The sequence below is a fragment of the Fusarium sambucinum genome, chromosome IV (genome assembly GCF_050947815.1).
Source record: "Fusarium sambucinum isolate potato_lamoka chromosome IV, whole genome shotgun sequence".
Lineage (NCBI taxonomy): Eukaryota > Fungi > Ascomycota > Sordariomycetes > Hypocreales > Nectriaceae > Fusarium > Fusarium sambucinum.
In genome coordinates this window covers 7,873,578-7,901,202 of record NC_139291.1, presented here as the reverse complement: position 1 = coordinate 7,901,202, position 27,625 = coordinate 7,873,578, and the positions used below count along the sequence as shown (strand labels likewise).

At 47.0% G+C, this 27,625-nt stretch overlaps 12 protein-coding genes across 12 annotated transcripts; 9 read left to right on the top strand and 3 right to left on the bottom strand.

Annotated features, from left to right (window-relative positions):
• Nucleotides 1-436: 436 nt before the first annotated feature.
• FSST1_002557 (nucleotide sugar dehydrogenase) lies at nucleotides 437-1,789 on the top strand (the record flags this gene model as incomplete). The annotated part of the gene is made up of 1 exon (XM_083228560.1): nucleotides 437-1,789. The coding sequence occupies one exon, from the start codon at nucleotides 437-439 to the stop codon at nucleotides 1,787-1,789; it is 1,353 nt and encodes a 450-aa protein (XP_083092739.1).
• A 395-nt stretch (nucleotides 1,790-2,184) lies between these two features.
• Nucleotides 2,185-3,645, top strand: FSST1_002556 (uncharacterized protein; the record flags this gene model as incomplete). The annotated part of the gene is made up of 1 exon (XM_083228559.1): nucleotides 2,185-3,645. The coding sequence occupies one exon, from the start codon at nucleotides 2,185-2,187 to the stop codon at nucleotides 3,643-3,645; it is 1,461 nt and encodes a 486-aa protein (XP_083092738.1).
• A 1,477-nt stretch (nucleotides 3,646-5,122) lies between these two features.
• On the top strand, nucleotides 5,123-6,046 carry FSST1_002555 (uncharacterized protein; the record flags this gene model as incomplete). The annotated part of the gene is made up of 1 exon (XM_083228558.1): nucleotides 5,123-6,046. The coding sequence occupies one exon, from the start codon at nucleotides 5,123-5,125 to the stop codon at nucleotides 6,044-6,046; it is 924 nt and encodes a 307-aa protein (XP_083092737.1).
• Nucleotides 6,047-6,746: 700 nt separating this feature from the next.
• On the top strand, nucleotides 6,747-8,513 carry FSST1_002554 (uncharacterized protein; the record flags this gene model as incomplete). Its single annotated transcript, XM_083228557.1, has 1 exon — nucleotides 6,747-8,513. One exon carries the CDS (start codon nucleotides 6,747-6,749, stop codon nucleotides 8,511-8,513), a length of 1,767 nt encoding a protein of 588 aa, XP_083092736.1.
• A 794-nt stretch (nucleotides 8,514-9,307) lies between these two features.
• Nucleotides 9,308-9,814, top strand: FSST1_002553 (uncharacterized protein; the record flags this gene model as incomplete). Its single annotated transcript, XM_083228556.1, has 1 exon — nucleotides 9,308-9,814. One exon carries the CDS (start codon nucleotides 9,308-9,310, stop codon nucleotides 9,812-9,814), a length of 507 nt encoding a protein of 168 aa, XP_083092735.1.
• A 299-nt stretch (nucleotides 9,815-10,113) lies between these two features.
• Nucleotides 10,114-11,733, bottom strand: FSST1_002552 (uncharacterized protein; the record flags this gene model as incomplete). Its single annotated transcript, XM_083228555.1, has 4 exons — nucleotides 10,114-10,456; nucleotides 10,507-10,707; nucleotides 10,759-11,577; nucleotides 11,627-11,733. The coding sequence occupies 4 exons, from the start codon at nucleotides 11,731-11,733 to the stop codon at nucleotides 10,114-10,116; spliced, it is 1,470 nt and encodes a 489-aa protein (XP_083092734.1).
• A 981-nt stretch (nucleotides 11,734-12,714) lies between these two features.
• Nucleotides 12,715-14,319, top strand: FSST1_002551 (cystathionine beta-synthase CYS4; the record flags this gene model as incomplete). The annotated part of the gene is made up of 2 exons (XM_083228554.1): nucleotides 12,715-12,977; nucleotides 13,029-14,319. The coding sequence occupies 2 exons, from the start codon at nucleotides 12,715-12,717 to the stop codon at nucleotides 14,317-14,319; spliced, it is 1,554 nt and encodes a 517-aa protein (XP_083092733.1).
• Nucleotides 14,320-14,584: 265 nt separating this feature from the next.
• FSST1_002550 (signal recognition particle receptor subunit beta) lies at nucleotides 14,585-15,442 on the bottom strand (the record flags this gene model as incomplete). Its single annotated transcript, XM_083228553.1, has 1 exon — nucleotides 14,585-15,442. The coding sequence occupies one exon, from the start codon at nucleotides 15,440-15,442 to the stop codon at nucleotides 14,585-14,587; it is 858 nt and encodes a 285-aa protein (XP_083092732.1).
• Nucleotides 15,443-16,110: 668 nt separating this feature from the next.
• FSST1_002549 (ankyrin repeat domain-containing DHHC palmitoyltransferase family protein) lies at nucleotides 16,111-18,481 on the top strand (the record flags this gene model as incomplete). Its single annotated transcript, XM_083228552.1, has 5 exons — nucleotides 16,111-16,380; nucleotides 16,434-17,243; nucleotides 17,292-17,647; nucleotides 17,694-17,806; nucleotides 17,856-18,481. 5 exons carry the CDS (start codon nucleotides 16,111-16,113, stop codon nucleotides 18,479-18,481), a joined length of 2,175 nt encoding a protein of 724 aa, XP_083092731.1.
• Nucleotides 18,482-22,181: 3,700 nt separating this feature from the next.
• FSST1_002548 (uncharacterized protein) lies at nucleotides 22,182-23,534 on the top strand (the record flags this gene model as incomplete). The annotated part of the gene is made up of 3 exons (XM_083228551.1): nucleotides 22,182-22,392; nucleotides 22,453-22,497; nucleotides 22,555-23,534. The coding sequence occupies 3 exons, from the start codon at nucleotides 22,182-22,184 to the stop codon at nucleotides 23,532-23,534; spliced, it is 1,236 nt and encodes a 411-aa protein (XP_083092730.1).
• A 424-nt stretch (nucleotides 23,535-23,958) lies between these two features.
• Nucleotides 23,959-25,605, bottom strand: FSST1_002547 (flavin-containing monooxygenase; the record flags this gene model as incomplete). Its single annotated transcript, XM_083228549.1, has 3 exons — nucleotides 23,959-24,907; nucleotides 24,955-25,292; nucleotides 25,345-25,605. 3 exons carry the CDS (start codon nucleotides 25,603-25,605, stop codon nucleotides 23,959-23,961), a joined length of 1,548 nt encoding a protein of 515 aa, XP_083092729.1.
• A 406-nt stretch (nucleotides 25,606-26,011) lies between these two features.
• On the top strand, nucleotides 26,012-26,758 carry FSST1_002546 (uncharacterized protein; the record flags this gene model as incomplete). The annotated part of the gene is made up of 3 exons (XM_083228548.1): nucleotides 26,012-26,024; nucleotides 26,076-26,318; nucleotides 26,367-26,758. 3 exons carry the CDS (start codon nucleotides 26,012-26,014, stop codon nucleotides 26,756-26,758), a joined length of 648 nt encoding a protein of 215 aa, XP_083092728.1.
• Between the last annotated feature and the right edge of the window lie 867 nt (nucleotides 26,759-27,625).

Below are 27,625 nucleotides of genomic sequence, written 5' to 3'. Positions count from 1 at the left end.
CGGTTACTAGTTTCGGGTTTGGCTGTGATTTCTCAATCGTAGATGGGATGTTGTTTGCGGATGTGAAGATCCTGCGTGGTTGGATGCATTTCGTATGATGAAGCTGATCAGGGGCAGTAAGTACTCCAGTCATTGGGGCCAAGCTCCCGCCCTGGGGTATCGAGGTAGCTTGAGAAAAAAGTCCCCTTGAGTTGAGGCCTGACGCCTCTCAGTACGGGCACTAAGCTGACGTGGGGAGAGAGAAGACGGCACAGCTCTGGATTAACCGGCCGTGTGTCTGTATGTGTTATGATGTCTGGAAAAGTCGATCGATATCCTTGATACGAGCCTGGAGTTGCCTGGATGGATACATATGCTGCCGTTGAGCCCCAATGGTTTTTCCGGACCTCTCTTCACTCCACTCCATTCACTCGCTACCTTGTCGATCATTACCATCATGACCCAGGTTCTTTCAAAAAGTCTCCTCGTCCAGGGGCTGCCCTTTGTTAGCCACCAGTCAGACACAAAGTCATGGAACTTCTCCAGCAGAGAATACTACGACATCACACCTCCCAGTGAGATCTCTGAGACTGAAGATGCGTTCCAGAACGTCGTGACAAACTGTATCGACACAACTGCTGAGCCACTTGTGGCTGTCATCGGTGTTGGCTATGTCGGCGAACATCTTGTCGATGTCTTTTCGAGGAATCATGATGTCCTTGGATATGATGTGTCAGAAGCCAGGACACTGCAGTTGACTCAGAAGCAACCTGTCGGTAGTCGTGCGAGGTTCACAAGCAAAGCCTCAGACCTTGCCGAGGCCACTCACTTTCTCATCTCGGTGCCAACTCTTCTTCTTGAGAACAAAACCATCGACTCATCTTTCCTCCAAAGCGCCATCAACGTCGTCAGGCTATATGGACGTCAGGGTGCAGTCGTCGTGGTGGAGAGTTCAGTTGCCGTGGGAATGACACGAGCTCTTCTTGGGTCCTTGGCCAAAGAACGCGGTTTCTACGCTGGCATGTCTCCGGAACGTGTTGACCCAGGGCGGGTCGAACCACCAGCGCATTCCATCCCCAAAATCGTATCTGGACTTGACGACATTGTGCCTGGGTCACTGGATGCCATCATTCGTCTTTACTCCAAGAGTTTTAACAATGTCGTTCCTGTATCGAAGCCAGAAGTCGCCGAGATGATGAAGCTGTACGAAAACTGCCAACGTATGGTCTGCATTGCCTATGCCAACGAGATGGCCGACGCTTGCGGTTCACACGGCATTGACCCGTACGAGGTCTGTCGTGCAGCTTCCACCAAACCCTTTGGCTATCTGCCCTTTTCACCAGGTCTGGGAGTTGGTGGACACTGCATCCCCATCAATCCATGGTACCTTCTATCCAACAGCCAATTCCCTTTTCTGCGAGCTGCTGCTGAAAAGATGCACGCCCGACCAGCTGAGATTGCGCAGCGCGCCGTCTCTCGTCTCTGCAACAGCGACAGCACTGGATTAAAGCCCCGCGTTCTCGTTGTCGGAATCGGCTTCAAGCGTGGACAGTCTCATCTTGCAAACTCGCCTGGTCTTGAGCTGGTAAAGAGTTTGGTGCAGACAAACAAGGTCGACGTCGCTTGGGCTGACCCTTTGGTGGCGCAGGAGGCTGTGCCTCAGATTGAGCGCCTGCCCGAATCAAACTGGACTGTTGAAGCACTGGAACGTGACTTTGACATGATTATTGTCGCATTCCGTCAAGATGGTCTTGACTTTGATGTACTGGATGATGTTCGAGGAGTTTTAGTTGAGCGTTGGTGTATTTGAATGAGACAAGCAGTGGGGTAAAAGGGACGGACAGTAAACACGACACGATGCACCCAATTGTTTGTTCTTTCTTAATTAGAATTTCTTAGCCATTTCTTTCTTTGTTACTCTGTAATTAGGCACTAAAATAATTAAAACGAGGTTATAATCGCAACCATTTCACTGTCTATAATACTAAAAGGCGTCTTATTGATGTGACTCACTTCGTTCCTCGTATTTGTGTCGTTTACCCTGCAAGCGCATCCTCCTTGTATTGTTAGGCACGTTACATGACTCTATTTACACCTTAGCCTACGGCGTAGCCAACTCAGCTCGGTGCAGTCTAAACACAGACTATATATGCTTCACGATCCCCTCATTAATCGTTGACATTACAGTTAACAATCCCAAATAAAATGACCCATCAAGCTGAAAGACTGCCTTGGCAAACTTTGGCTTCAGTCTTTGATTTGAAGCCTACCAACCCCTGTCAGCACGATGCTCTCAACCTACACCCACGAGATGAACCAGAGACAGCACAAAAGTTATCCAAATTCCTTGACGCCTTCTTCAAAAGTGCATCTTTTGATGCGCGACGAGAGCGCGAGAAATACCCTGAAAAATACGACCCTCTCGACGCTGGCATCTTCTTGAGAAGTATGACTGGTGAAGAACAAGACGAAAGTGTACGAATGCAGTATGACAATCCTCCAGAGAATCAAGTTATTTTGACGGACAAACTGGTCGACAAAATCACACCAACAGTCCGACGCTGGTATCCCAAAGATAAAGATGGCTCTGTATCAGCCAAATTCGAGCAAGGACTACTATGTCCGCATGTCAATGATTCTGACAAGTGCGAATGCGTACTGCCACTCAAAGAGCGTCAACTCGCAGCGTTCCAAGGAGATTACTATCCCAGCGACTGTTTTCAGTTCTTTGCACACAATAGCGAGGCATATGATAATCTGAAATTCGTCAAGACCTTGATACTCCTCGGAGAAATGGACCCCATACTACAAGTCTGCTCATCTGATGAGTGTTATTTGCATAAATGGTGGGACGTTGCTCCATGTTGTTGCGAAGATGCAGATCTGGGATGGAATATGGTATGCAAGTATGCTATCATGATGTATCTAAATCTCAACATCCTCTACTGCTTTCCAGAAACGTGGAAGACTGACGACGGTTCACCTATTGACGACTACCGCAACCTCGCGTCATACCAGAGGACCATACGGCTTTGCACGATATCCACAGGGTGTGAGATCGCGACATATCCTCACAGAGACGTATTTGGCATTCAAGACGGGCAATTCAGGCTCTGGCCAAGGCCATACGACATATCTCGGTGGATGCATACTCTCAAGGTAGATGATTCCTATGTGTCCCGGATGCGTGAGAGGAATCCCGAATGGAACATAGACTCCGAGCCCATCAACCCTTATGCCTACAAATTGGACTTCTACCCATACGGACTAATGACCTACGGCGAGTTTCTTAACTTTGAGAAACTAGTCTCTTATCAACCACATCCAAAAGACGTCCCTCACGTCAGATGGATGCTTGATCAAACAGGTCTACCAACAGAGTTAGCAGACGACATTTTCTCAAGGGCCGAGTATATTCCTACACGAAGTCTACCTGTTGACGGGAAGCCACTTGATCCTGAAAACAAGGCCGAGCTGGATCGGTATCTTGAGGAATGCTGGCAACTCATTGTTCGATGTTTTATGCTTGGTTTCGAACTCGAGGATGAAGATGTGGATTTTGAGAGGGACATACGGCGCCTGTTCAAGACTTGCCTTAGGGAGGTCTTAAGATGTGATTGTAATCGGAATGCTGAGCTGTTTTATAATTTCGATGGCCAGTATTGATGGTTGAGCAAGCTTTGTTTGAGGATTCATATATATAACTCTGAACTGCCTAAAATTTAATTCATTATAAAAGACCTTAATGTATTTAAAACAATATCAAGAACATCTTTAAGTATTACAATTTCTCAAAGGGACGATGGCACTCTTCTTTATCAGACCTGGGGAAACTACAAGGTTGATAGCATGAGATGCTACTCGTGAACCCGTGGCAATGGTACTTGTTTATATTCACCCACTCAAGTATATTATTCTATCCGTCTTCCCACCTGAGTAGCTTTTAACAGATCCCCGTGCCTTTTTCGCTGCAAAAGCCTCGTGACTTTACTCAACTATCGTACTGTTATTTGTGTTGCTACACCTTTAGGAAAATATTGATATAAGCATCTCTCTTTGCTTTAAAAAGATGAAATGACTCACCCAATCATCATCATGCCCAGCAACAACTGAACCTTGGAATAGACAGATCCGTCCATAGCTTTTATTATTGTGCACATACCAGGGTACTTACTCCAGCGGTCTCCAAATGATAGCAATAGCCGGTATAAGATGATATGCGGGGTTGAGAGATGTCTCAGCTACATTTTAATTATTTATAACTGCAGGTCGCTCTAACCGCCCTTCACTCTCTCCGTATCCTCATCTACTCTACTTCATCATGATGCACGTACCTGACGAAATATTGCGTAACATATTTTCTTATTTCGAGTGTCCCGCGCCGCAAAGTGCCTGTGGAAAGGACTATAATTGGGAGACTGATGAGTGGCAAACACATGGCCAACCCGCACTGGCTGCACTTTGTCTCGTCAACCATCAGTTTCGACGTATTGCGCAACATATACTATACCAATACATCTCGATCGATACCGATTTCTCTCTGACAAATGGAAATGAATCTCTCTATATTCAATTCCTCCACACCCTCGCGGGCAAACCCAGTCTCGGAAGAGACATCCGCGCACTCAGGTTTTCGAAGGCTGAGTATATGTACGAGACCATGGAGAGTGTTTATGAAGCCATGTCGCACGTGGATGTGAAAAGTTATATCAAATACCCGCTGACGGAGCGTCTCCATCGTTGCTGTGCTTCTTCTCTTCTCCTGGCTTTCGCACCTCATATCGAGCTCATTGACTTCGTTCTCGACGGCATGGTCTCCAAACCCCCGTCTTCTTTGCCCTGGATGTTGGGCGGTATTTTAAGTTCAGTGGGCTTTCCCAGAGATGATGCAAGACGCCTGGCTGGATTGCATTATTCCTATATTTGTAGTGAAGAGTGGAGGTTGACGGAAGACGATCAAAGATATTATGGTTGGAATCCGGAATTTTGGATAGACTTTATGAGGTCTATAAGGATAGACTTTATAACGTCTATAAGGATAGACTTTATAACGTCTATAAGGATAGACTTTATAACGTCTATAAGGATAGGCTGTTGGAGGTCTATGAGGTCTAGGAGGATAGACTTTATGAGGTCTATGAGTATGCATTACAACCCGCATCCCAACTTGAAAGAAATACGAATCAGGGCCAAAGATATACGCGAAGCATTTGTCCCAGCTTACTCGCTCGATCCAATTTTCTTCAACTCAAATGTCAAGACTCTACGCACCCTTGGCATCGACTGGTATATATGTGGGTGGACTAGACCGGGATACGAATGGTATCCATGCGACCTGGAATGTCTCGAACTCAAGCAGACTGTTACAGACGCTAGTACCTTCAAAGTCATTATGACAATCTTTCCCAAGTTGAAGAGTCTGTCAGTCGAGTTGGCGGACCTGTGTCAGAAGGTTCATGATGGCGATAGTGACCCAATTCACGATTTCGACATTGACGTGGATAGATTCGGAGACGTTCTTCGAGAGCATGGAGGCAATCTCGAAGAATTCTCTTTCTCAACTTCCCACTTCCAGAATGACTTTAATAAATGGTTTATCAGGGGAAGTATTGGATCACTCCACGGACTCACAAAACTGCGGCATCTCAAGTTTGAGTACGGGGATTTCCTAGGTGAATTCGCGATCGGCAACATCGACGACGACTCATATCAGGTCGGGTTACATGAAGAGCGCTTAAGCGATATCCTACCAACCTCAATCGAGACGCTTTATCTATACAACGGACAGCGACGACCTACCAAATTCCCGGGTTCCCATATAGCAAATGCGAGTAACCCGATAATCAAGGCATTTCTTGCTGAGTCTGAGACCTGTGCGCCTAATCTTCAAAAGGTCGTGGTGGAGTGGTTTGAGAGTGAATCTACATGGGGGAAAATCTGCAAGAGGGACTGGTCTCGAGAGACGATAGATGATAGGTGGGATATCACGTTAGTGAAGGAGGAATTTGACTATTTGATGTACGCAGAAGGTTGCGAGATGGCTCATGTTATATTCACCAAGAGGTAAAAGAGACACAGTTCGAGACAAATAATCTTGATGTTCAGTTTAAGAACGTCTGTAAATAGTACAGTTCTCAAAAGGACACAAATAATTCTTTTGATCAGGCTTAGGGCAATTCAGGCTGACAGTATTAAATGGTATTTGTAAACCCGTGGCTTAACCTATTCATTTACGTTTGTCCACCCAAGTTTGCCTAACCATTTTATACTTCGCGTTATAAACCATAAGGTTGCCCTCCCTGCACAGGCCAAACTTGATGAAATGGCATCAATGCACATCTGTCAATTCGGTCTGGATAGACATACACGATTTACTAGCTGTATTTCCAGAGATAACTGAACCTTGGGGTGAACAGATCCTCTTATAACCTGTACCGGCGCATACAGCTCTAAGTATTAACCATGCTGTAACTGAAGTGGTCGCGATATATGTATTCAAGATACTACCAACAGAGTTGGTGTGCGGGGCTTATACTTCATAACCTATTGTTAGGGTTGTTCTTCGTTCTTCCCCTTGGCCTCTACTCTTATCTCCTCTATTTCTACCTTGACTTTTCTTTTACCTTTCTTTATTTATTCCTCTACTTTCACCTCCACTTCTACTTCTACCTCTACTTCTACCTCTACTTCTACCTCTACTTCTACCTCTACTTCTACCTCTACTTCTACCTCTACTTCTACCTCTTCCTCCAATTTGCTTCTTCAAAATGCACATGACGGATGAAATATGGAGTTTCATATTTTCCCATTTCGAATACCCCATGCCGCGGAAGGGCTGGCAAAATGACGATGAATGGGCCAAGGATGGATCGAAAAGGATAAGACCTGGTCGGGATGAACTGCTCGCACTTTGTCTCGTCAACCGTCAGTTTCGACGTATCGCCCAACAATTACTGTACCGGTCCATCCCGATTGAAACCGGCTACGACAAGGGAAGCAAAAGTCCCTTTGAGTTTCTCGTAGGGATACTACACAACGATCGCACTCTCGGAAGAAACATCCGCGCACTCAAGGTTTTGGGGACTCAACGCAATAGCGACGCCAGCACTGAAAGAGCATTGGATGACTTGAAGCTAGAGTCGAGTCTGGCAAGTTGTTTCAAGAGGTGTATCAGCCATGCCGGCGCTCCTTTTCTTCTCATGCTGATGACGCCCCAAGTCCAGCTTGTCGACTACACTATGACCCGCGCCAAACCTTGTATTCCCTGGTTGTTGAGCGGCAGGGCGGATTTGAAAGATAAGATAAAGAATCTACGGCGGGTTGCCACCTTGATGGGAGACCGCCCTGATTCTCTTCGCGAGGGTGTAGAGGTGTATTCCAGCCCTGATCAACCAAATGCCAACCAGCAAGCCATCACAAACGCTCCAAGGAACATTTCTGAAGGCTTCGATCCCTTTCCCAACTTGAAAGAAGTGCGAGTCAGGGCAGAAGACATACGTAAAGCGTTCCTACCAGCCTGGCTAATCGAACCAATCCTTCTCAACCCAAATGTGAAAACATTGCGTACCTTTGGCGTCGACTGGTACATGGGGAAGAAGAGAATAGTCCTCTGGCCGAAACATCGGAGCAACCTGGAGTGCCTTGACCTCCAGGATACTATACTAAACGCCAATGCCCTCAAATCCATCATGATACGCTGTCCCAAGCTGAAAAGTCTGTCATTCGAATTTGCAGACTTGTATCGAAAGGTTGAAAGGTCAAATTACCTTGGCCATGTCGGTACAAGTTATCATGGCGGTAGTGGCGACGACGGCAATGGTTATGATGGAAGTCATGCTGGCAGTAGTAATTACTACGACCATAGTCGTGACCCAATTTACTACATGGCTATTAATCTGGTAGAATTCGGAAACATTCTGCGAAAGCACGGAGGCAATCTCGAAGAACTTTCCGTCTCAACTTTTCATTTTAAGAACTCCAACGTTTTTAACCATCTGGAAGGACACATTGGAACACTCCGCGAGCTCACAAACCTGAAACATGTCAAGATTGAGTGCTTTGATCTCATAGGACTCAAATATCCCCCGTTCGACGACGACGACGCCACCATATTCCTTTGGGACGATTGCAGATTGGTGAATGATCGTCTCAGTGATGTTCTTCCAGCCTCGATCGAAACGCTATATCTGTACAACCGTGCACGATATGTTCCCCTCGATTATCAGGCGTTTAAAGATATAGGGGGAACTCAATGTTTTGTCAAGGCATTTCTTGCCGAAGCTGAAATCTGTGCACCTAATCTTCGAAAGGTTACGGTGGAGTGGCTTCAGAGTTTGTTCCGGTGCGAGAAATTAGGCGAGAAAATGCGCAAGGAGTTCTGCGAGATGCTCTGCGAGAATTACTGGTCCCGAGAAACGATAGATGATGGTTGGGATGTTGAGTTTGTGAAGGAGAAATTTGAGGTTGAGCATTGCCATGATGGTTATGAGATGACTCTTGTTGTATTGACCAAGAAGAACAAGACATGCAATTAGAGAGGGCCATGGACAACTGAGTGTAGAGTTATCCAGAAGTTAGTTAATCGGCAATTAATTCTCAGGTCGTTAGATATTCTTGGACTTTGGGTGAGATTTTGTCACATCCGCTTATCACAAAACACGATTCATCGGCCTCGCTTATCTTTAGAGTCAGCCTGACATCACCTGTCTCTTTCGCCCAGATTCAAGAGAGTCTACAGTGAGAAGTATTATCTAGTAAGCGTGGTTCAGTTTTCTCCTGTACCTCTGTCTCATTGCAAGTTCCATCATCTTCGGTACTTTGGTAGTAATACCTGTCACCGATATAGTCATCAACAGACAACACTACCCACAAACACCATTTGCGAACCACCAAACAGTAATAATATCAAGAAATAAAAGACAAAAACAACGCAAAAAAGGCAAATTCGACGCAGTCATCTTTTGTTAGCTTCGGCAGCCTGGCTCAGCCTGCATCACCACACCCCCCTCTTCAACAATCATCTTGTTACTATTGGTCAACATGTACCAACTGACCATTCAACGCATACAGATACAGTTACATCGAGTGTCCTTTTTCTTTACCAACTTGGTTAGTAATCTCATACAGCATCTTGGAATTTCCAGTTTGGGGTCCATCTCAAAGGGCTGGACACCAGCATCAGCAGACTATATGTCTTGCGGAATGGTTGCCTGTTGTGTGAGACAAGAGCTTGAAACTCTTGTTTTCCTGTAAATAAGGCTGTGCGGCCCCCGGACTTTTTTCTTTTCTTTTGCACTTTTCTGTGAATACCTTCACTTTTTGTTTCACCATGGTTGTTCCCCACATGGTCATCCGCCAAGAGGCCCAAGTCATAACTCAGACTGTTGAGCTCCCCTCTACAACTTACACCACGTACGTCACACTAGGCGTGGTATCGGCTGCAGCCACGGACCGTCCCGTCGCTGTCACCTCGCAGCACAGTGGCGATGGTCTAAGCAGCACTGAAATTGGGGCCATTGTCGGTGCTGTCGTTGGCTTTTTTCTCCTCTCTTTCGTCGTGATATGCTGTTGCTGTCGTCGACCGAGAAAACAAGTCAAGAGACGGAGGAGTTATCGCAGTTACTCTGGTTCTGAGGATGATTGGTCGGTTGTGATGCCGCATGAGAACTGGACGAGACCAGTGCCTGTTCCTGTTAGTCGGCCTACGCCGGTGCAGTATCCGCCTCCTGCGGCGCACAGAGAGCAAGTTCCTGGGGGACCAAAGTTTCCCACCTACAGAGCTATTCCTATTCCCAACCCCAGGAGGCCAGGGAATCTTCCTCGGACATATCGGTGATGAACTACGATATGTTATGAGCTCTAAGTTACGATGGGCGACAAACACGATCATCACTTGTCAAATGAGGGAATGTGGACGAGGAGGATGAATCTTCGCATGGGTTATATGGTCAATGGTTGACGATGTTTACGATAGCACGAGCGAGCGAGCTTTTCTTTCACGAGTCACGAGATAATGCCTAAAACAACATTTAATAATCGCAAAATAATACTCAAAATGTAAATATACTATATACACGAATATTCATCATCTCATCTCATCATCACTCATCCCTCCCAACTCAATACCCATCAAACTCAAATAACCTCCTTGGTCTTGTGGTTGCACTTATGCGAGTTGCTAGCAAGCGTCCTCTTCTTCTGCCAATGCTCAAAACGAGCAGCAATAGCCCTCTTGTCCTTGGGGTTAGGAGTAGTCTTGTCACGCGCAGGAACACCCTTGAGACTAAGCGCAAACTGAGCAGCAGCACGACCAGCAGTCTTGGTGTTGAGGGTGAGAGCTTCCCAGTGGATGTTGTCGATGGTGTCGCAGGCCAAGTGGTAGCATGGGTCGGTCTCTTCGTCGGCGCCAGTGAAGATGCCGGATGAGGGGATACCGAGGGCGATGAAGGCGGCGTAGTCGGAGGATTCACCAAACTCCCTGTTTGTTCTGTAAGTATCATACTTTGAGGGTGAGTTGTTGGTACTTACTCCCACTCAACAGTCTTGCCCTTCTTGCGGAGCCAAGCAGCGAGGATATCGCCACCGACTCTGTCAGCGGGCTTGCTGGCTTGAACCCAGTACTTGGGCTTAGGAGAACCGATCATATCGTAGTTAAAGTAGAATCGGATGCTGTCGGCTTCCTTCTCGGTCAATTGCTCGCCGTAGAAGTAAGAGCCAGCAAGACCACTCCTGTACACTGTGTCAGTAAATGGCAAATGTGTGAGTTACTGGTTTACTTACTCTTCGGCACCCCACCAAGCGAAGCGGACCTTGTTCTTGTAACCAGTGTACTTGGTGAAAGATTTGGCAATCTCAAGGATACCAGCTGTTCCACTACCATCGTCATTAATACCAGGACCTTCTTGAACACTGTCAAGATGGGCACCCATCATGACAACATTCTTAGGATCACCCTGCTTTGTCTCAGCGATGATGTTCCAGGTCTCGCGGGTCTCATAGAACGAGTCCACCAGCAGAGTGACCTCGAGCGACTCGCCGCCTTCAATGCGTGTCCTCCAAGCATTTCCAACCTCCTGAGGAATGACACCAACAGGGACAATGAGTTCGAGGTTCTCAGCGCTAAGAGTGGCACTGGTGATACCCTCACCAGGAGCGTTGTGAACGAGAATAACTCCACGGGCACCGGCCTTCTTTGCGAGCTTGAGCTTGTCTGAGATGGCGCATGAACCACGCTTGACGAGAACAAGCTTGTCCTTGGCATCGACACCCTCCCACTGGTCGGCGAAGCATCCAGATCCACGCTCGTCGTCAATTGGTACAAGGACAAGAGGAGCAGTCACACCACCAGCAGGTGTACCGACATTGTAGATGAGAGTGATGACATAGACATCCTCACCGTCAGGTCCTCGCACTTGGATATCTCTGGTCTGCTCAAAGGTATAGTTGAAGGGCTGAATGTGAATGTCGAGATACTTCTTGTGCTTGTTAAGCTCCTTGTAAATGTAGTCGACTGAAGCCTTGTATCCGGGGAAGCCAAAAGCTCTCGTACCCCCGTTCTTCTTGCCAATGTTGTTGAGGTCTACAAGAGTCTTTCGAAGTCTATAGTTGTTAGGCTTGATTAACGATGGGATGGGAGAAGAGTGCTTACTTGGACTTTTTAATATCGCCTTCGACTTGACTGGCTGTCAACTTCTTGGTAGCTGACACCTCTGAGAAGAGGAGAGCTCCGTAGAACAAAGCATTGAAGAACTTCATGATGACCAATTGATTCTCAACGTCTCTGATGAGCAGATCCCAAATGCGACAGACCCTTCATTATATAGATAAAAAAGATGTACACAAGCCATGACATAGACCAATTACAATGATCAATCACTCATTGTCTCTAACAAAAGGCAACACCAGCTTCTGTCTAGCTTAGACTTAGCCTATCGGCAGAGGATGCGAAAATGGCAGGTCGTAGTACTAAAAAGTCTTGGCATCGACTGGTGCTCACTCAACCCATGTTGATAGACAGCTCGTCAAGATAAGATCTACAAGGGAGGACAAACAAATGCGGGGGTGAAGCCAGGACCGGGGCGATGGTGATAGGTTCGAGGGTAAGTGGCGGGAGGAACTATTGTAAAGTGCTCAAGGACTTTTGAAATGCTGGGAGAGGGAGATAGTCTGCTTACTGAACTAAGTAGACTAGGATGAAAAGATAAATAATAGTGGTTGGAGGGTTCATGACCAAGTCTTGTCGTTTATCAGGTAATCAGAATGTACTCATATCATGAGAGTTAGTACTACAATAACATCATGACGTGATTTAGTAACTCACTTTCATGATATCATCTTGTGTAACCATGAAGAACTAAGTTTACCCAAGATGTTGCTTCTATCATTAACCATTTAAACCATGAAGCCTCTTTACTTAGACAGTTGTAAATGCTATTAAGCTTAACTTTTGGCGATAAGCTACCGGGTAACTCTAACGGCTTTTATCTCTACTCACCGCCTACCAAATCGAGTCTTTTCTAGCCGAATTCTAGAACGGTTTCCACAGGATAATCTCGGCATTGGCGGGGCAAAAAGTTTAGTTTCTGTCTGTCATACCGCCGCCTGCCCCGCCACAGCAAACAATCGTTTCGTCTCGTGGCGTGCTTTTTTAATTTATTAATAAAGTGGTCTTTTCTTTTTTCTTGTCTTCCTCTCTCTTTGTTTCTCTCTCTTTACAAATTATAGAAATCAGCAAACATGGCGTCTCAGGTTCCTCACGTCTCGCCTCGCGCTGCCACAGTCCACTCTGCGACTGAACTCATCGGCAACACTCCTCTTGTTCGACTCAACAAGATTCCCCAGTCGCTGGGTATCGAGTGCGATGTCTACGTTAAGCCTGAGCTTTTCAGCGCTGGTGGTAGCGTCAAGGATAGAATCGCTCTGCGAATGATTGAGGAGGCTGAGAAGAGCGGAAGAATTAAGCCTGGTGATACTCTTATTGAGCCTACCAGTGGAAACACGTAAGACCACTAATGAAAGCATCTACGACTGCTTTGCTGACTGTTGAATAGTGGTATCGGTTTGGCTCTCGTCGGTGCCATCAAGGGTTACAAGACCATTATTACTCTCCCCGAAAAGATGTCGGCCGAAAAGGTTTCCGTCCTCCGTGCCCTTGGCGCTACCATCATCCGTACTCCTACACAGGCTGCTTGGGACGCTCCCGAGTCTCACATCGGTGTCGCTCGACGTCTCGAAAAGGAGCTTCCCAACGCCCATATTCTCGATCAGTACAGCAACGTGGACAACCCCAACGCTCACGAGTTCGGTACCGCCCAGGAGATTTGGGAGCAGACTGGTGGTAAAATCAATGCTCTTGTTGCTGGTGCTGGTACTGGTGGTACCATCACTGGTATTGCTCGCGGTCTCAAGAAGCACAACCAGGACATCAAGGTTATCGCTGCCGACCCCCACGGAAGTATCCTTGCTCTGCCTGAGCTCCTTAACCAGGAACACGTCAACGAGGGTTACAAGGTGGAGGGTATTGGATACGACTTTATCCCTGATGTCCTCGACCAGCACATCGTCGACAAGTGGTACAAGACTGATGACCGAGAGTCTTTCCACCTTGCTCGCCGACTCATCTCCGAGGAGGGTCTTCTTGTCGGTGGCAGCTCCGGCTCTGCCATGGCTGCTATGCTCCTCGCCGTCAAGGAGTACGGCTTCAAGAAGGGTGATGTAGTCGTTGTTGTCCTCCCCGACAGCATCCGAAGCTACCTCTCCAAATTCGCCGACGATGACTGGCTCGCCGCCAACAACCTCCTCCCCGTGAACGGAGTCGAGTCCACCGTCAACGGTAACGGCGACAAGAAGAACTCTGACCCCTACGAGGGCGCCACCATTGCTGCTCTGCGTCTCAAGCCCGTCACCTCCGTCGGTGATACCTCTACCTGCTCCGAGGCCATCGAGACCATGCGCGACAAGGGCTTCGATCAGCTCCCCGTCCTCAACGCCAGCGGAACCAAGCTCGTCGGTCTCGTCACCCTGGGTAACCTCCTGAGCTACATCTCCAGCGGCCGCGCCTCAGCCCAGAGCCCCGTGTCCGACGTCATGTTCGACTTTGCCCGTCTCGACGAGATCGTCACCGACCCTCGCGAGTTCGCCTCCCCCATCAACCCCGGCAAGCGCAGGCAGTTTGTCGAGATCACAAAGGACACACCCCTCACCACCCTCAGCAAGTTCTTTGAGTGGAACAGTGCCGCCGTTGTCACCGAAGAATCTGGCGACTCCCAGTCTTTGTCCAAGCCTATCGCTATCGTCACAAAGGTTGATCTCCTCACATGGATGGTTAACAAGAAGTTGTAGAGAAAGAAAAAAACCTCGCGAGAGGACAGGAACGAGTACTCATGTTTTCAACGACATTTACGTCTGGCGTTCCAAGGATACCTTTTAGAAGAAAAGAGATGGATTATTTGGGTGGAATAAGTTTGTTTGATAGAATTGCATTTTTTGGGCGGTAGACTCAACATCTACATGGCATTTGCGACGGGAATCATCTACGTAAATTAAAAATGTCATTAATATAATTGTGTCATTCAATTGAACCCCCTGCTCGTGAATATTCCGTCGTTTATATGCGCTGAGCAATCCACCACCACCACTTGTCTGCGCCAGGACCATCGCCGGTGACGTTTCCGGGGAGAACATCGACGTCGATATCGAACTCTTGGAGCTGGCTAAAGGTGAACTTGGAAGAACCGTACTCGCCCAGCCAAGAATCCTGTTCCTCTGAACCAATATCATCAGATCCAACACCGGAATCCAACAATCCCTTGCTTCGCGAAGCACGAATTCTTGTCAACTCGGACTCCAGGTTGGTCTTGACAAGAGTCGATGGAAGCGCAGTAAAGAGATCCATCTTGTTGGCGGCGATGAGAATTGGGATCGAAGTCTTGGTCTTTGTGTTGGTGGTGGCGCGCTTCTGCAGGAACAGCAGAACATCGTAGAGGTAGGCAGCGGTGGGCGCAAGGACCTCAGGCTCTCCAATAGCAGCAGCGTCAACGACGAAAACAACACCCTTGAGCTTCTCGGTTTGGTTCAGCTTGCCGTCGGCCACGTTTCGTAGCTTGCCATGTCCAGGAGTGTCGATGAGGAGGAACTTTGTGTAGGTGCCGTCGTGAACATCGTGGTTGCGATACGAGTGCTTGTGCTCAGAATCGGTAGAAGCGTTAAGCTCGACGTCGTGCGACACTTGAGAAGTGTGCGTCTCGGTACCAGTGGCGCCGCGCTCAAAGAGGGTGAGGAGTGAGGTTTTGCCAGCGTTGGCAGGACCGACGAGGAGAACGCTGGGAGGGACGGTATATGTCTTTGAGCCGGCCAAGAGAAGGTGAAGAATGATGGGAGCACCAAGAATGATGAGAGCGCCAATAATGATGGTGGTGAGCGAGGGGGTCATGATGGCCTCGAAGACCTCGACCAAGTTGACCATGGTGAACGGAAGTGCGGCACCGATTGGCGCCTGTTGTCGCAACGTTGTATCAAAGCCGGATGAGGCGATGCAAGGGACGAGAGAAACCTGGGGAGGTTTAATTGTATGCTTGGATGACGTTGCCAGCTTCCAAGCAAGATGTTTGCTGTCAAATTGGTAGAAGCTGTAAAATGATATCTGGCCAGCCCACTGGAGAGCTCCTAGACCGGGCTCCCCACTACGCACAGCCTCAGCCACACAAGATCATGTACGGAGTAGCCAATAGTCACTACAACAGAAATGGATAGGGGACGTAATCAGCCACAAAAGACCCTGGCTTTGCAATTAAATGTTAGCCCAGTAAAGTTCAAGGCGGTCGGTCTTCTCCATTAGGGGAGGGTCTAAGCTCAGCCGCGCTCGGCATCACGGCTTCCAGGTAATACGTAGGCCTTACTCCACGCTTCTCCTTCAAAATTCAGCCAAGACTCAGCCAAGCCAGTTTATTCCGGCCTACACTTTTTCTCTCCTTGTCTTGCGCTGTTTCTCTTTTTTCTTCTTCTTACGTCTTGAATGACAATGTTTATCTTGTACGAATAAACCAAGCTTCAATCATATTTTGTCTCTCTCACGTGAAATAAGCTACCTACCTACCTTACCTGCTATTCAACGTCGCACGAGAGCCCTAGCCTATGGGCACAATTGCCATGGCGAGCATAAACACTACCAGTACATCAGCCGGATCAGCCGCGCCAATTCAAATGTCGGGAAAGGCGAACGTTGCTACGCCCAAGCTCAACAGCGAGGTTGAGATGGGTAGTCTGCCGGGAGATGTCCAGAACCAAGCGGATGATATTATGCAGGTGGCTCGGGTAGGAGATGTACCGGCCATGGAGAAGCTCTTTGAGTCGGGCGAGTACGATGCGACCTACCATGATGATGAGGGTATCACGCCCTTACATGTGAGTGTTGAGCGACGCGACAACTACGATGATGAGCTAATCAATCTTTGCAGTGGGCTTCGATTAACAATCAATATGCGATGTGCAAATTCTTAATCGAACACGGCGCCGAAATCAACAGAAAAGGCGGCGAATCCGTCGCAACTCCCCTTCAATGGGCCGCCCAGCGATGCCATTACTATACCGTCAATCTTCTCCTCCAGCACGGCGCCGACCCCCTCATCACCGATGCTCAAGGCTACAACACCCTCCACATCTCGACATTCAACGGCAACGTCCTCCTCCTCGTTCTGCTCTTGCATCAAGGCATTCCCGTCGATGTTATTGATACCTTTGGCCACACGGCGCTGATGTGGGCTGCTTACAAGGGCTTTCCCCAATGCGTCGATCTCTTCCTCCGCTGGGGCGCAAGCGTCCACGCGACCGACGAACAAGGCTTCACCGCGCTGCATTGGGCTCTGGTCAAGGGAAGTCCTGGATGCATCCTGAAACTTATTGAGTACGGTGCCGATCGATTTGCAAAGACACAGACGGGCAAGACTCCTTCTGTTACGGCCAAGGAGCTCAATACCGAAGTTGCCTGGCACAGAGCGCTTCGGGAATGCGGTTTTGATGAGGACGGTCACCCTGCGGTGCCTCCTTGGCCTGGTGCTAGTTACTTCTTGAAGGACAAGAGGATGTTTGTTACTAGGTTTTTGTTCATTTGGCCATTTGTTTTGGTGTGGGCTATGCTCGTTGCTATGTCGAGTGCGCCTGTGTACATTGGTGTGCCCATTGGAATTGCCGCTGTTTACGGTATTCAATGGGTTGCTCAGCAAGTGTTGGAGTATGCGCCTTCAGATATGCGACATTTCCACAAGACGGTACGCAATGACGAATCTTTATCACGAATGACCACTAACATTTTATAGCCTTGGTTAACTGGCATCTTTGCCGCTACACTTTTCTGGACGGGTGTAAACTGGTTGACGACAGTCCTATTTGCGACAACACTCGGCGCAAGCGAAGGCAAAGGCCATGGCCTACTCAACCTCCTTTTTGCCATCTTCTTCGGCTTTACTGTGTATTTCTACATCGCCAGCATGAGATACGACCCCGGTTTCGTTCCCAAGATGAACGGCATTGCTGAGCAAAAGGCTGTCATTGATGAGCTCCTTGCTCAGTGGAAGTACGACGAGACCAACTTTTGTGTTACTTGCATGATTCAGACGCCTCTGCGAAGTAAGCACTGCCGTCGCTGTCAGCGATGCGTTGCCAAACACGATCAGTAAGTAGCTTGTCTTTTGGATTTATGCATATACTGACTTCTGCAGCCACTGCCCGTGGGTCTACAACTGTGTTGGTATTAACAACCATCGTCACTTTTTCTTCTACCTGATTTCGCTTACTATGGGTATCGTCTCATACGACTGGTTATTGTACTACTGTAAGTTTCAAGCTATCGGATGTACACTACAGACACTAATGTTCTTCAGACTTTGACACTGTTAGCAAGAATGCTTCGGAAACTTGCAATGTTCTTAGCCCTACCCTTTGCAAGTACATTAACGCCGATTCATACACTTCGATCCTGGCTATCTGGATCACTTTGCAACTGCTTTGGGTCACCATGCTTTTGTTCACTCAATTCATCCAGGTCGCCCGGGCTATGACTACATACGAGAACATGTTTGGTATCCGCGACGGCACCAATATCACCGCTCTCACATCTACCGGCGCACCTCTCGACCCCAACCACCCATCTCTATCTGCTACAGCACCCCCTTCTGCTCACTCTCACAAGCACAAGGGTGGCATGCTCAAGTCACTGAGTCGTACTCTTGGTGTCGACCCCTTCATCGAGACCATCACTGGACGCGGTGCCGTGTCCGGCAAGAACAAGCGCAAGAAGAAGAACCCCTACAGCAAGGGCTGCCTCGCCAACTGCAAAGACTTTTGGTGTGATCCTGCCCCTATTTTTGGCCAGCGAGAGAACGGATCTGCAGTGCTTGGTGGCGAGAGAGTCGATTACACTGCCATGTACGAGAGTCCAAGCTTAATGACAATTACGGGTCGACGAGATCGAGGAGGTTACGAGGCTGTTGGTACAGAAGATGTCTAGACCGAGACTATATTTCTTTTGGGAGTAGTTTTTGACTGGGCGGGTTACGTTATATGACCACAAAGAAGATGACATGCACTGACCAAGGAATGGTATAAATGATGGGGAAGGCATGATGCATTACGAACTGATTATACTATATCTTGCGTGTTGAGAGAGTGAAGCTCAGGTAGACGAAAACGCCAATGAGGTATATGATGAGAACTGTACATTAGCAGTGGGATGTAATATTAATACTTCAGAGGGTAGTGTGTTACTTGATGATATTGGATACAAAACTTCGAGTTTCAGAGTTATCACGAGTTAACTTGTAGTAGACCCTGTGACCGAGCGACCCATCATGAGTTAGCTTGTAACAGTCCTCGTGGCCGAGCATGATCCACGACCGTGCAGAGTTGAAGTCCAAGACAGGCCTAGAGGCCACGAGTCAAGTCGATCTTGTGGCGTCGACCTTTTGTCAAATACGTTACAGATGTAGATCTCAACGGTTTCTCCTGTTCTTGAAAGGGTGATCACACTAGTTAGTTCGTACTGTATCCCGGTAATTCTTTAGTCTCCTTCAAAGTGATGCTGTCAAAGCGCGAACACGTTCCATAGGTATGTAACAGCGAGCACCGAATGACACCTTTGTTGAAAAGCTGAAACATGACAGGTCAATTGACATTTTCCTGTTTCTCCGCCACCAAGCGAGAGTGGTAGGTAGACCGAGAGAATTCTTGAGGGATAGACTTTTCACGACAATGAACGATGGAACTGAGACTTGTACGAAAGGCGTAATTATTTACCAAGTTGAGTTCGTCAAGGGTTGTTGGGCTTGCCGGCCGAGTTGGCTGGAACTTGTTGTAAGCTAAATGGCCCTGGTCTTTATGATATATGAAATCTACTAGCTAGGGACCTCGCCACAAACTAAACATTTCCCAGCCCACATGCCAGTACATGCATTTGTTCTTGTTGACTCAAATCCTATGCAATCGATCGCAACGGTTTCATTAACCAGATTTGATCGTGCATATAACATTTCGCGGCAAGAATACGGACAGTGTTGATATATGACCAAAATGAATATCTGAGTGGATGCATTTTTGGCGGCATTTACTGCCAGGGGTTTCCTTGTAAAGAAATAGTTGCGAGGAAAGTGGGTATGAGAATATGACAGGTCTTGCAAGCAAAAGATGATATCAATGAGAGAGTTTATGAGGTCAGAGAACCAAGGCAACTGACATTATCATCAACATGGACCCTGGGTCGAGTCATGGTCTATCAACGTGTCTAGACTTGTCTCTCTTGACTTCTCAAGGAATACCATAATTGACAAGGCTAGTTTGCAAGGGTTGTTGGAGCGGGCCGTGACGGTTTGATCAACGGTTCTTCGTCTACTCCACTCATCTCGAGAATGTATCAGGGTATCGAAGGTAGTGCCTCTTAGAGAATCATTGAATGAAGCGTAGATGACATGCCGAGAAAAAGATATCATGATATCGATATTGATGACACATGGTGTGAGGTGGTGATATAAGCCTCAATGCGCATAGAAGGAACTGAGACATTGTTTGCAATTGTACCTGCATGTAGCCATACAGCAGTTTATGGGGGTGGCTTTGAGCTTGGCAACATGTTAGCTCACTCAATGAATTGTTCTTTTTGCTTTTTGGAATTCTACCGCCAAGTTTCCCATGGTATGGCCCAACCTCTGTGGCCAGTATAGCTTGACCTCTTTTAGCCCCGCGATCAGAGACAACTACTACTCTGTACAGCACTTGCGTATCGCGTACCCGGTTGAATACCTATTCCAGTCTGGTGTTAGTCGAGAAGGACAGTCCCTAGAGGTGATTATGGACGCCCTCGTTTCCTGCCAAATGACTGACCACCATGAGGCATTATAGGTACGACTATGATCGACTGTACAGATGACGTCTAGAACCTGCAATATATTGGATCGACGATCTATAGCATTGCCGGTATTCTTCAAGCTGCGGCAGTTAAAGTGCAGAGTCAAAGCAAGATCAAGCACCAACATGCCCACCAAGATTGAGATAGATTAATATAACAAGAAACGTCTGTGCAAAAAAAGACAAGAGTGTCTCACATCTAAAAACCAGGAACAGGGTAGTATTTCAGGCCAAGAGCCATTCAAGATCGAGTGTGTCAATGCATCCAGATCCATTACAGGGGTATCGAAATGCTGACTATAAGAGGAAAAAGAAACGAAAAATAAGTGGCAGCTTATCTGTTTTGAGTAATTGTAAGCCGGAAGACTCGACATGTGAGAATAGGGAATAGTTCTTGGAATGGCTTTTAGACAAGTGATGGGTTATCATGACATTTGATGACAGAACGGTTCATGTTGGTAGCGAGGTATGGCTTCGAGATCGGGCTCTTTCGTCTGAACTTTTATCAGATTTATTTTAACCTACAGCTTTTAAGGCATTCAGTCAGGATCTAGGCCTTGAACCGGTTAAATTGTCATGATAACTACTATCAAGGTACGGAAGGTGATCATCTTCATTTTTAAAGACACAAAGAAGCAACACTTTTGAACACGCAATCAACCGGCGAAATGCTGTAGATATGGAAGACCTCCGAAGGGAAAAAAGAAAAATACTGATAAATAATAGTTCCAACAATCAGTCTCCTCCTGTCAGGCGCCGCCATTAAGTTCCAGTAGATCCTCCACAAGACTCAACCCTGTCATATCCATTAGAGATGATACGAACTGCCGTGATGCATCACATACACGACAACACCCCTGACCACACCAAATCTGACTCACGTGAGATGTGTAGTACAAACTCAGCCTTCTTGGTATATGCAGTTTGTCGCTGTGATTGCTGCAGTGACAGACATCCCAATACCGGGTTACTTGACAGCCGTGCACTCAAGAAACAAACCGGTGAGACATGCAGCGTTTTGACTGGCTCACTCAATAAATTGAGGCCATACAATACGATTCTGCTTTTCGTTATCTTCCGAAATCTTTAACTTTTACTTGAAGATGATACCGCCCACAACGGAACTCAAGGATACAAAACGAGTCCGCGATGAGAATAATGTCCCCTTGTTTCCTTCCCCACAAGTATCCTCTTTCTGTTTGACATGGGTTGCCAAGGCTCGCTTATAGACAGGGTTACAATACTATTTCAGACGAGGACGCTACAAAATGGAGAACTGCAACAGACAAAAGCAATTAGAGGTGTCTCTGTATCTATTCTTTCTTTTTCCTCTTCTTTTCGCCTCTGATTATGCAATGCCTTGTATCATTCTCCTTTTGTAAATGAGATGTCACTTTTCCTCTGTCCAAATCGAATGATTCCACTGGAACTCGCTCGGTTAAATGGTCTCGTCGTGACAGAATAGTGATAGTATACTATGTGAGAATAGGGATTAGATACGAAGAGAACCCCAGTTCATACAATGAGTTGACCTGTAGATCCTGTATACAGCGGAGTCTGAGGCAGCCTGGTCGTCTTGTTAGAACCTTGCTCCTTGTCAAATATATAAAGAGATGGTCTCTGCACCTTTCCTATTCTCATCCTCATTGCGAGTCGTGCTACTGCTGCATGTCTTACCGTGCCCATTTATTTATATTAAAAAACAAGCCTGCATGTTACATACTGCCACGCCGCTTTTACTTTTTGTTCAGCAATATATATCTTCTTGGCGTCGATCGTCCTGCAGTATATAAGGAGTTGTCTCCTTCACAATGGCTACTCCTATGGTCATCCCCATGATTCCTCCTCTGTACCTCATGGAGCCGCCGCCGGGAGAAGTTAGAACCGTTGAGAACCCGCCTACCAGTGCTGGCGCTGTCTTGCCTACTGGGATAGCGACTACTGGTGTTGCGTTCATCATTGTCGTTATTCGAATCCTTACAAGGAAGTTTGTGGTCAAGAGTTCTTTGGGAGTTGATGACTGTGAGTTTTCTGTCACTTTTGCAGGGATGACCATGCTAACTCGAATAGACCTATGTATAGCAAGTCTCGTCTTCGCTTTTGGCTTTCTTGGTATGGCACTTACACGTAAGTAAAGTCTTTCTAACTAAGTTGTCGATTTCCCTTTTGTCTAACAGCAAGTAGTCCTAGATGTTGGCGTCGGAAATCACACATGGGATGTCCCCATCCGTCCATATGTCCCCAAGTTCGGACAGTACAGCACCGCTTCGAACCTCCTCTACTGCGCCAGCATTGTTCTTTCCAAACTCTCCGTCCTCGCATTCTACCTCCGAATCTCTATCGACAAGATCGTCCGCCGAGCCGTATACTCATGTGTCGCTCTGGTGTGCGCCTACAGCTTGACCTACGTTTTGTTAATTATCTTCCGATGTTGGCCTATAAGTGCGACCTTTGATCCGCTCCAGCAGGACAAGTGCATTGATTTAAGTGTCCTCGCTATATACCTCATCGCCTGCAGTGTTGCAGTCGACCTCTTCCTCATGATAATCCCTTTCCGGATCGTCAAACCTCTTCAGGTTCCCATGCGTCAGAAGCTCGGTCTCGCGTTTCTCTTCGCTACAGGAGGTTCCATCATCGGTGTCACTCTCAGACGACTCACCATCACTCTTCCCATGATCAAGAGTCACGACTACACTTGGGAGCTACCGCCACAGATCATCCTGAGTTTCCTCGAGGTCAACCTCAGCATTTTCATTATCTCAATCCCTGCCCTTAAGCCATTCTTCAAACGCTACATCCCTTTCCTTATCCAGTCCAAGATTCGCTCTCAGGACAAGTCCCCCAAGAACAGCTCCAACAATCAGGAGAAGGGAAGTGGCTGCCAAAACGCCGTCGATTCATATGAACTATCTCACAGAAAGTCAGATGGTCCTCAAGATGAAGAGACGCGTTTATGGTACAGGGATCCTGAGCAGGGTGTTTCTGTTGATTCGGATGGATTCAGACAAGATGCCGAAAGCATCGAAAGTGCGGCTGATCGTTGTCGGTCTCTGACACAGAAGCCTGAACCAGCGGTCGTCAGTTTCAGCACCAAGCGGACTCATAGTGTCAACGGTATCGATGTCAGCAGGGAAACAGTCGTGACATATGGCCAAGCGGTGTAGGAGAACTATTGGAAGAGTCAGGGACTTGATGGATTTTACGAACAATTAAACACAAGCGCCGCGTCGCTCTACAAAGAGCATTTCAACAAACTTCAAGGACAGTATGATGTCAATCCAGACACAAGAGGACGTCCACGAAGAACAGAAAACATACCCTTCGATTACATTTCAAGGATCACGGGCTCTTTTTCCACATGGCGTCACGATGAGAGGAGTATTGGCTTTGACCGATTCCACAGTTAGCGATAATGTTTTAAAGAGATAAACGGAACTAGATAGCAGTGTTTTACAGTATACCACGCAGTATCAATGTTGATCATGATACGTATTACAATTTACGAGACTATGGCTTTACCAAGATCTGTATGCTTTTACAAATGTCCATAACGTGATGAACAATAAGCTAAGTCGTGAAAAACACGAATCACAGACTTGTTCCTTCGTCTCTAGCATGATACCCATTTCCATTGGTGATTCTCTCCTCTTGGCTGACCACAGCCTTGGGAAGTCCAAAACCAACGCCCAAAAAGACAAAGATGGCCCATTTCCATCTGAAGGGGTTGATGACAACACAAAAGAAGAACCACCAGAGAAGTTCCAGGTAAGTAAAAAAGTCAAAGGCGCCAGTCGGACTGGTATGTTTGAGAGCCTTTGTCAAATCGATCCAGCGCTGCATCCAAAACGGACTGGGTCGAGACAATGGGTCCATGAGAAACATGAGTAGGATTCTGGTGTAGATTCCAATGTGCCAGTTACCAACTGTACCGATGGCGTTGACGTAGGTACAGTTGATGGCTGAGACGGAAGGGTGTGATGGCGGGAATGTCTGGAGATACCAGTTGGGTGGTGGATAAGGTTCTCTGAAGCAGTCGTCGGGGAGGAAAGAGAGAGAAGGTCTCTTATAACCAGTAGCCATGACGATAACGTCTGCGTCGATGACTTCTTCATGGCCAGGACCGCCCTGGGGAACACCCTTGGCACGTCGATTAACACGAACTCCTTCATGGACAAACTCATCAATATCGCAGCGGACCCATTCAGCTTTACCCTCTCTTAGCTTATCCATAATGTCAGAGTTGACCATAGGTGTCTCCATGAACAAGCCATGACTCTTATCCGGTGCGATGTCCTCTAAATCCCTGTAGAAGAACTTGCGGAGGAAAAACTCGGGGATAAAGGATAGAACTGTCTCTTGACCGAATATGTTGAAGCTGAGGAGAGCGTCGACAACCATATTGCGAGGGATAATCCACTTGTCTGAGCGTGAGAGGATGTTTACTTTGGCAGCGTCTTCTGCAAATGCGAATTCGAGGGACTCTACTGCAGAAGCACCACCGCCAATGATGCCCATTTTCTTACCCTTGACATCTTTTCTAAACACAAGTTAGTTTCATATCTTAATCTGTCGCTGTGTACGTACCCGGTCAAATCACTAGAGTGGTAGATGGGACCTTTAAAGTTGTCCATGCCAGGAATCTTGGGCATCTTGGGTGCACCACAAGTACCAACAGCAGCAATCACACCACCAAAGCGACCTAGAGAAGGATCATTGACGATCCATCTTCCTTGCTCGTCTTGGTAAACACGATCAATCTTGGTGTTGAAGCGAGTGCGCTCTTTAAGTCCGTAGCGTTCCCAGAGTTGTCTGACTTGGCTGAGGATTTGCTGACGATCAGGATAGCCTCGGTTCCACTGGACAGAAGGATGGAAGCGATACATTAGTGAATGAATTTGAAGTCCAGAAGTTTCATTGACTCTCTGCAAGTACAGTTAGCTTATATAACCTTGAACTTGGGTGGTCGTTGCTTACACTCCAGATACCGCCCACATTATCTTTTGACCCAGCCTCGAAAATCACAACGTCAAAGCCATGGCCAATACAATGAGCGGCAGAAGTAACACCCGTGATACCGGCTCCAATGACTGCAATTTTAGGTCTGTTTTGTCCCAGCGTCGCATTTTCACTGGGTGGTTTAGGTGAGAGGAGTTTAGCTGTGATCCATTGAAAGATTTGGAAGATAAAGATGATAGGATGTAAGATTGGGTTAACGAGGCCCGAATTGAAAGGCATGATGGCAACAATTGATGAGATTGTTGAAGAATGAGGAATATTTTGATTGAGAATTTGTCTCTGGTGTTTTTCATGTGAAACTCAATGGATGTTGCTGGGGTCATGACGTCAATCTTTCACATGTCAAATGTGATATGACCATGACGAGTCAATGATTCAAATTCCAAGGTTGAGTTGAATAGACTGAGAGACATAGATAGTGATAAATACTATGGAGATCAGACCATTGATAACATGACTGAAACAACAATAACTTGATCATTCCAGCCTCAGTTCCAATTGTTTATTTCTAGGCCTCGCCTCGCTCTATAAACCTCAGCTCATCCACCCAAGCAAGCATTATTCACAGAACATTGATCAACCATTGCGACCTCCAAACAATACCTTTGATCATAATAAACTCAAGATGGAGCATCCAGGTAATAGTTAAGGTTACAATAACTCCATTGACTACTTACATTGCTTTACAGTCAAAGAAATCGGCGGCGTCATCAAGTCCCTCACCCAGGGTACACCAGATGTCCAAGAGTCCGCTCTGAGAGAATACTTTCTCCCCAATGCCTCATTCACTCACCCATTCTGTCATGTTCCATCCATATCAAAAGGACAAGTCCCTCTTGCAGGCGGTCTTGAATCAATCCAATTGATACTAGGAATTTACCGATGGTATCGTACTCTAAGTCCGCACATTGACATCCAGGTCGACTCTGCGGGTGAGTCAACTCTCTGTAAAATGCATTCATGATGTTAACAATATTCAGCATTTGATCAAAAAAGTGGTCTACTTTACGTCTCCCTCCGTCAAACATTCGCTCTCTGGTTTGTGCCTCTTTACAAAGCACCAGTGCGACTCGTCTCGGTTCTACAACTCACCCAATTATCACCCGAGTCATCTTCAGACGAGGATGAAGCGCCCGAGGACACAAAACCTCGTCGGCAGAGTCCAAGATACTACATCGCTAGCCAGGAAGATTTGTACCCCGTCAACGACTGCATCCAATTCTTGTGTCCTGGACTAGGACCCCTTTTGTGGAGGATTTGGCAGTTGTATAGCACTTGGTTGTGTATTATGATGTCTTTGTTGTTTCTGCCTGTTTACTTTTTACTCAATGGGACAGGATCAAAGACGAGGAGAACAATGCCCAAGTTTTAGTTTGTGGTTATTGCTTGGAGTTTTGGTGTTTGTTGAGCCTGTATGGATATGAGGAACGAGGGATATTTAATACGACTAATGATGGCGTCTTGAGATTTATGAGATAATATGAGCACTACTATTATGAACCTTCACCAGTTGGGACGTGATCAATTAAAGATTGGGATGTCTGGAATGTACAGGCGAAGGATAAAGAAACTCGGCAGTTGCCATAAGATACTCGGTGCAATACGAGCTATCCAGATATCAACATGTCTCAAACATCTTTCAGCCAACCTCTACGCCACAATTGTATTAAAATGAAGAGTATTGCACGACCAAGGAGCAGTTAGTTCTGTAAACGGCTACCTATGCCCGCACACGTGTACTTTAAAAACGGTTCCGTCTTTAACTGTTATTAGAGCTAACCTGTGCATGCGACGATGCATCTGTCCCGTTGTGTTAACCATGTAAAGTTCAAACTCTGAACCTGAGCATCTATAATTCCACAGGAATTAATTAGATAATGATCTAACTATTACTTTGGGAGATGAATGTTGTTAGTAGTTCAATTACCTACTGTCAACCGTTGATGCATGAGATAAGCCACCCTCCCCAATTACCGGTTGGCAACGTGTTTAGTTTACCTTGGCGCTCGTTGATAGGCGTGGTCGAGGTTAACATGAACGAAAGAGGCAATTATCTTGACCAGCTCTATGGTCTATGTTCAGCCAAGATAAGCATGCCAAGACCATGAGGGTGTCCTCACCATTGAGGGTTGTTTGTGGAGTCGTCATAAGACCTCATGATCATGGCAATCACAGTGACTCGTTATCAAACCCCCGCAGGTCTCCAAGATAGTGCAGAGTAGCCGGGAGTTTTTGTCTT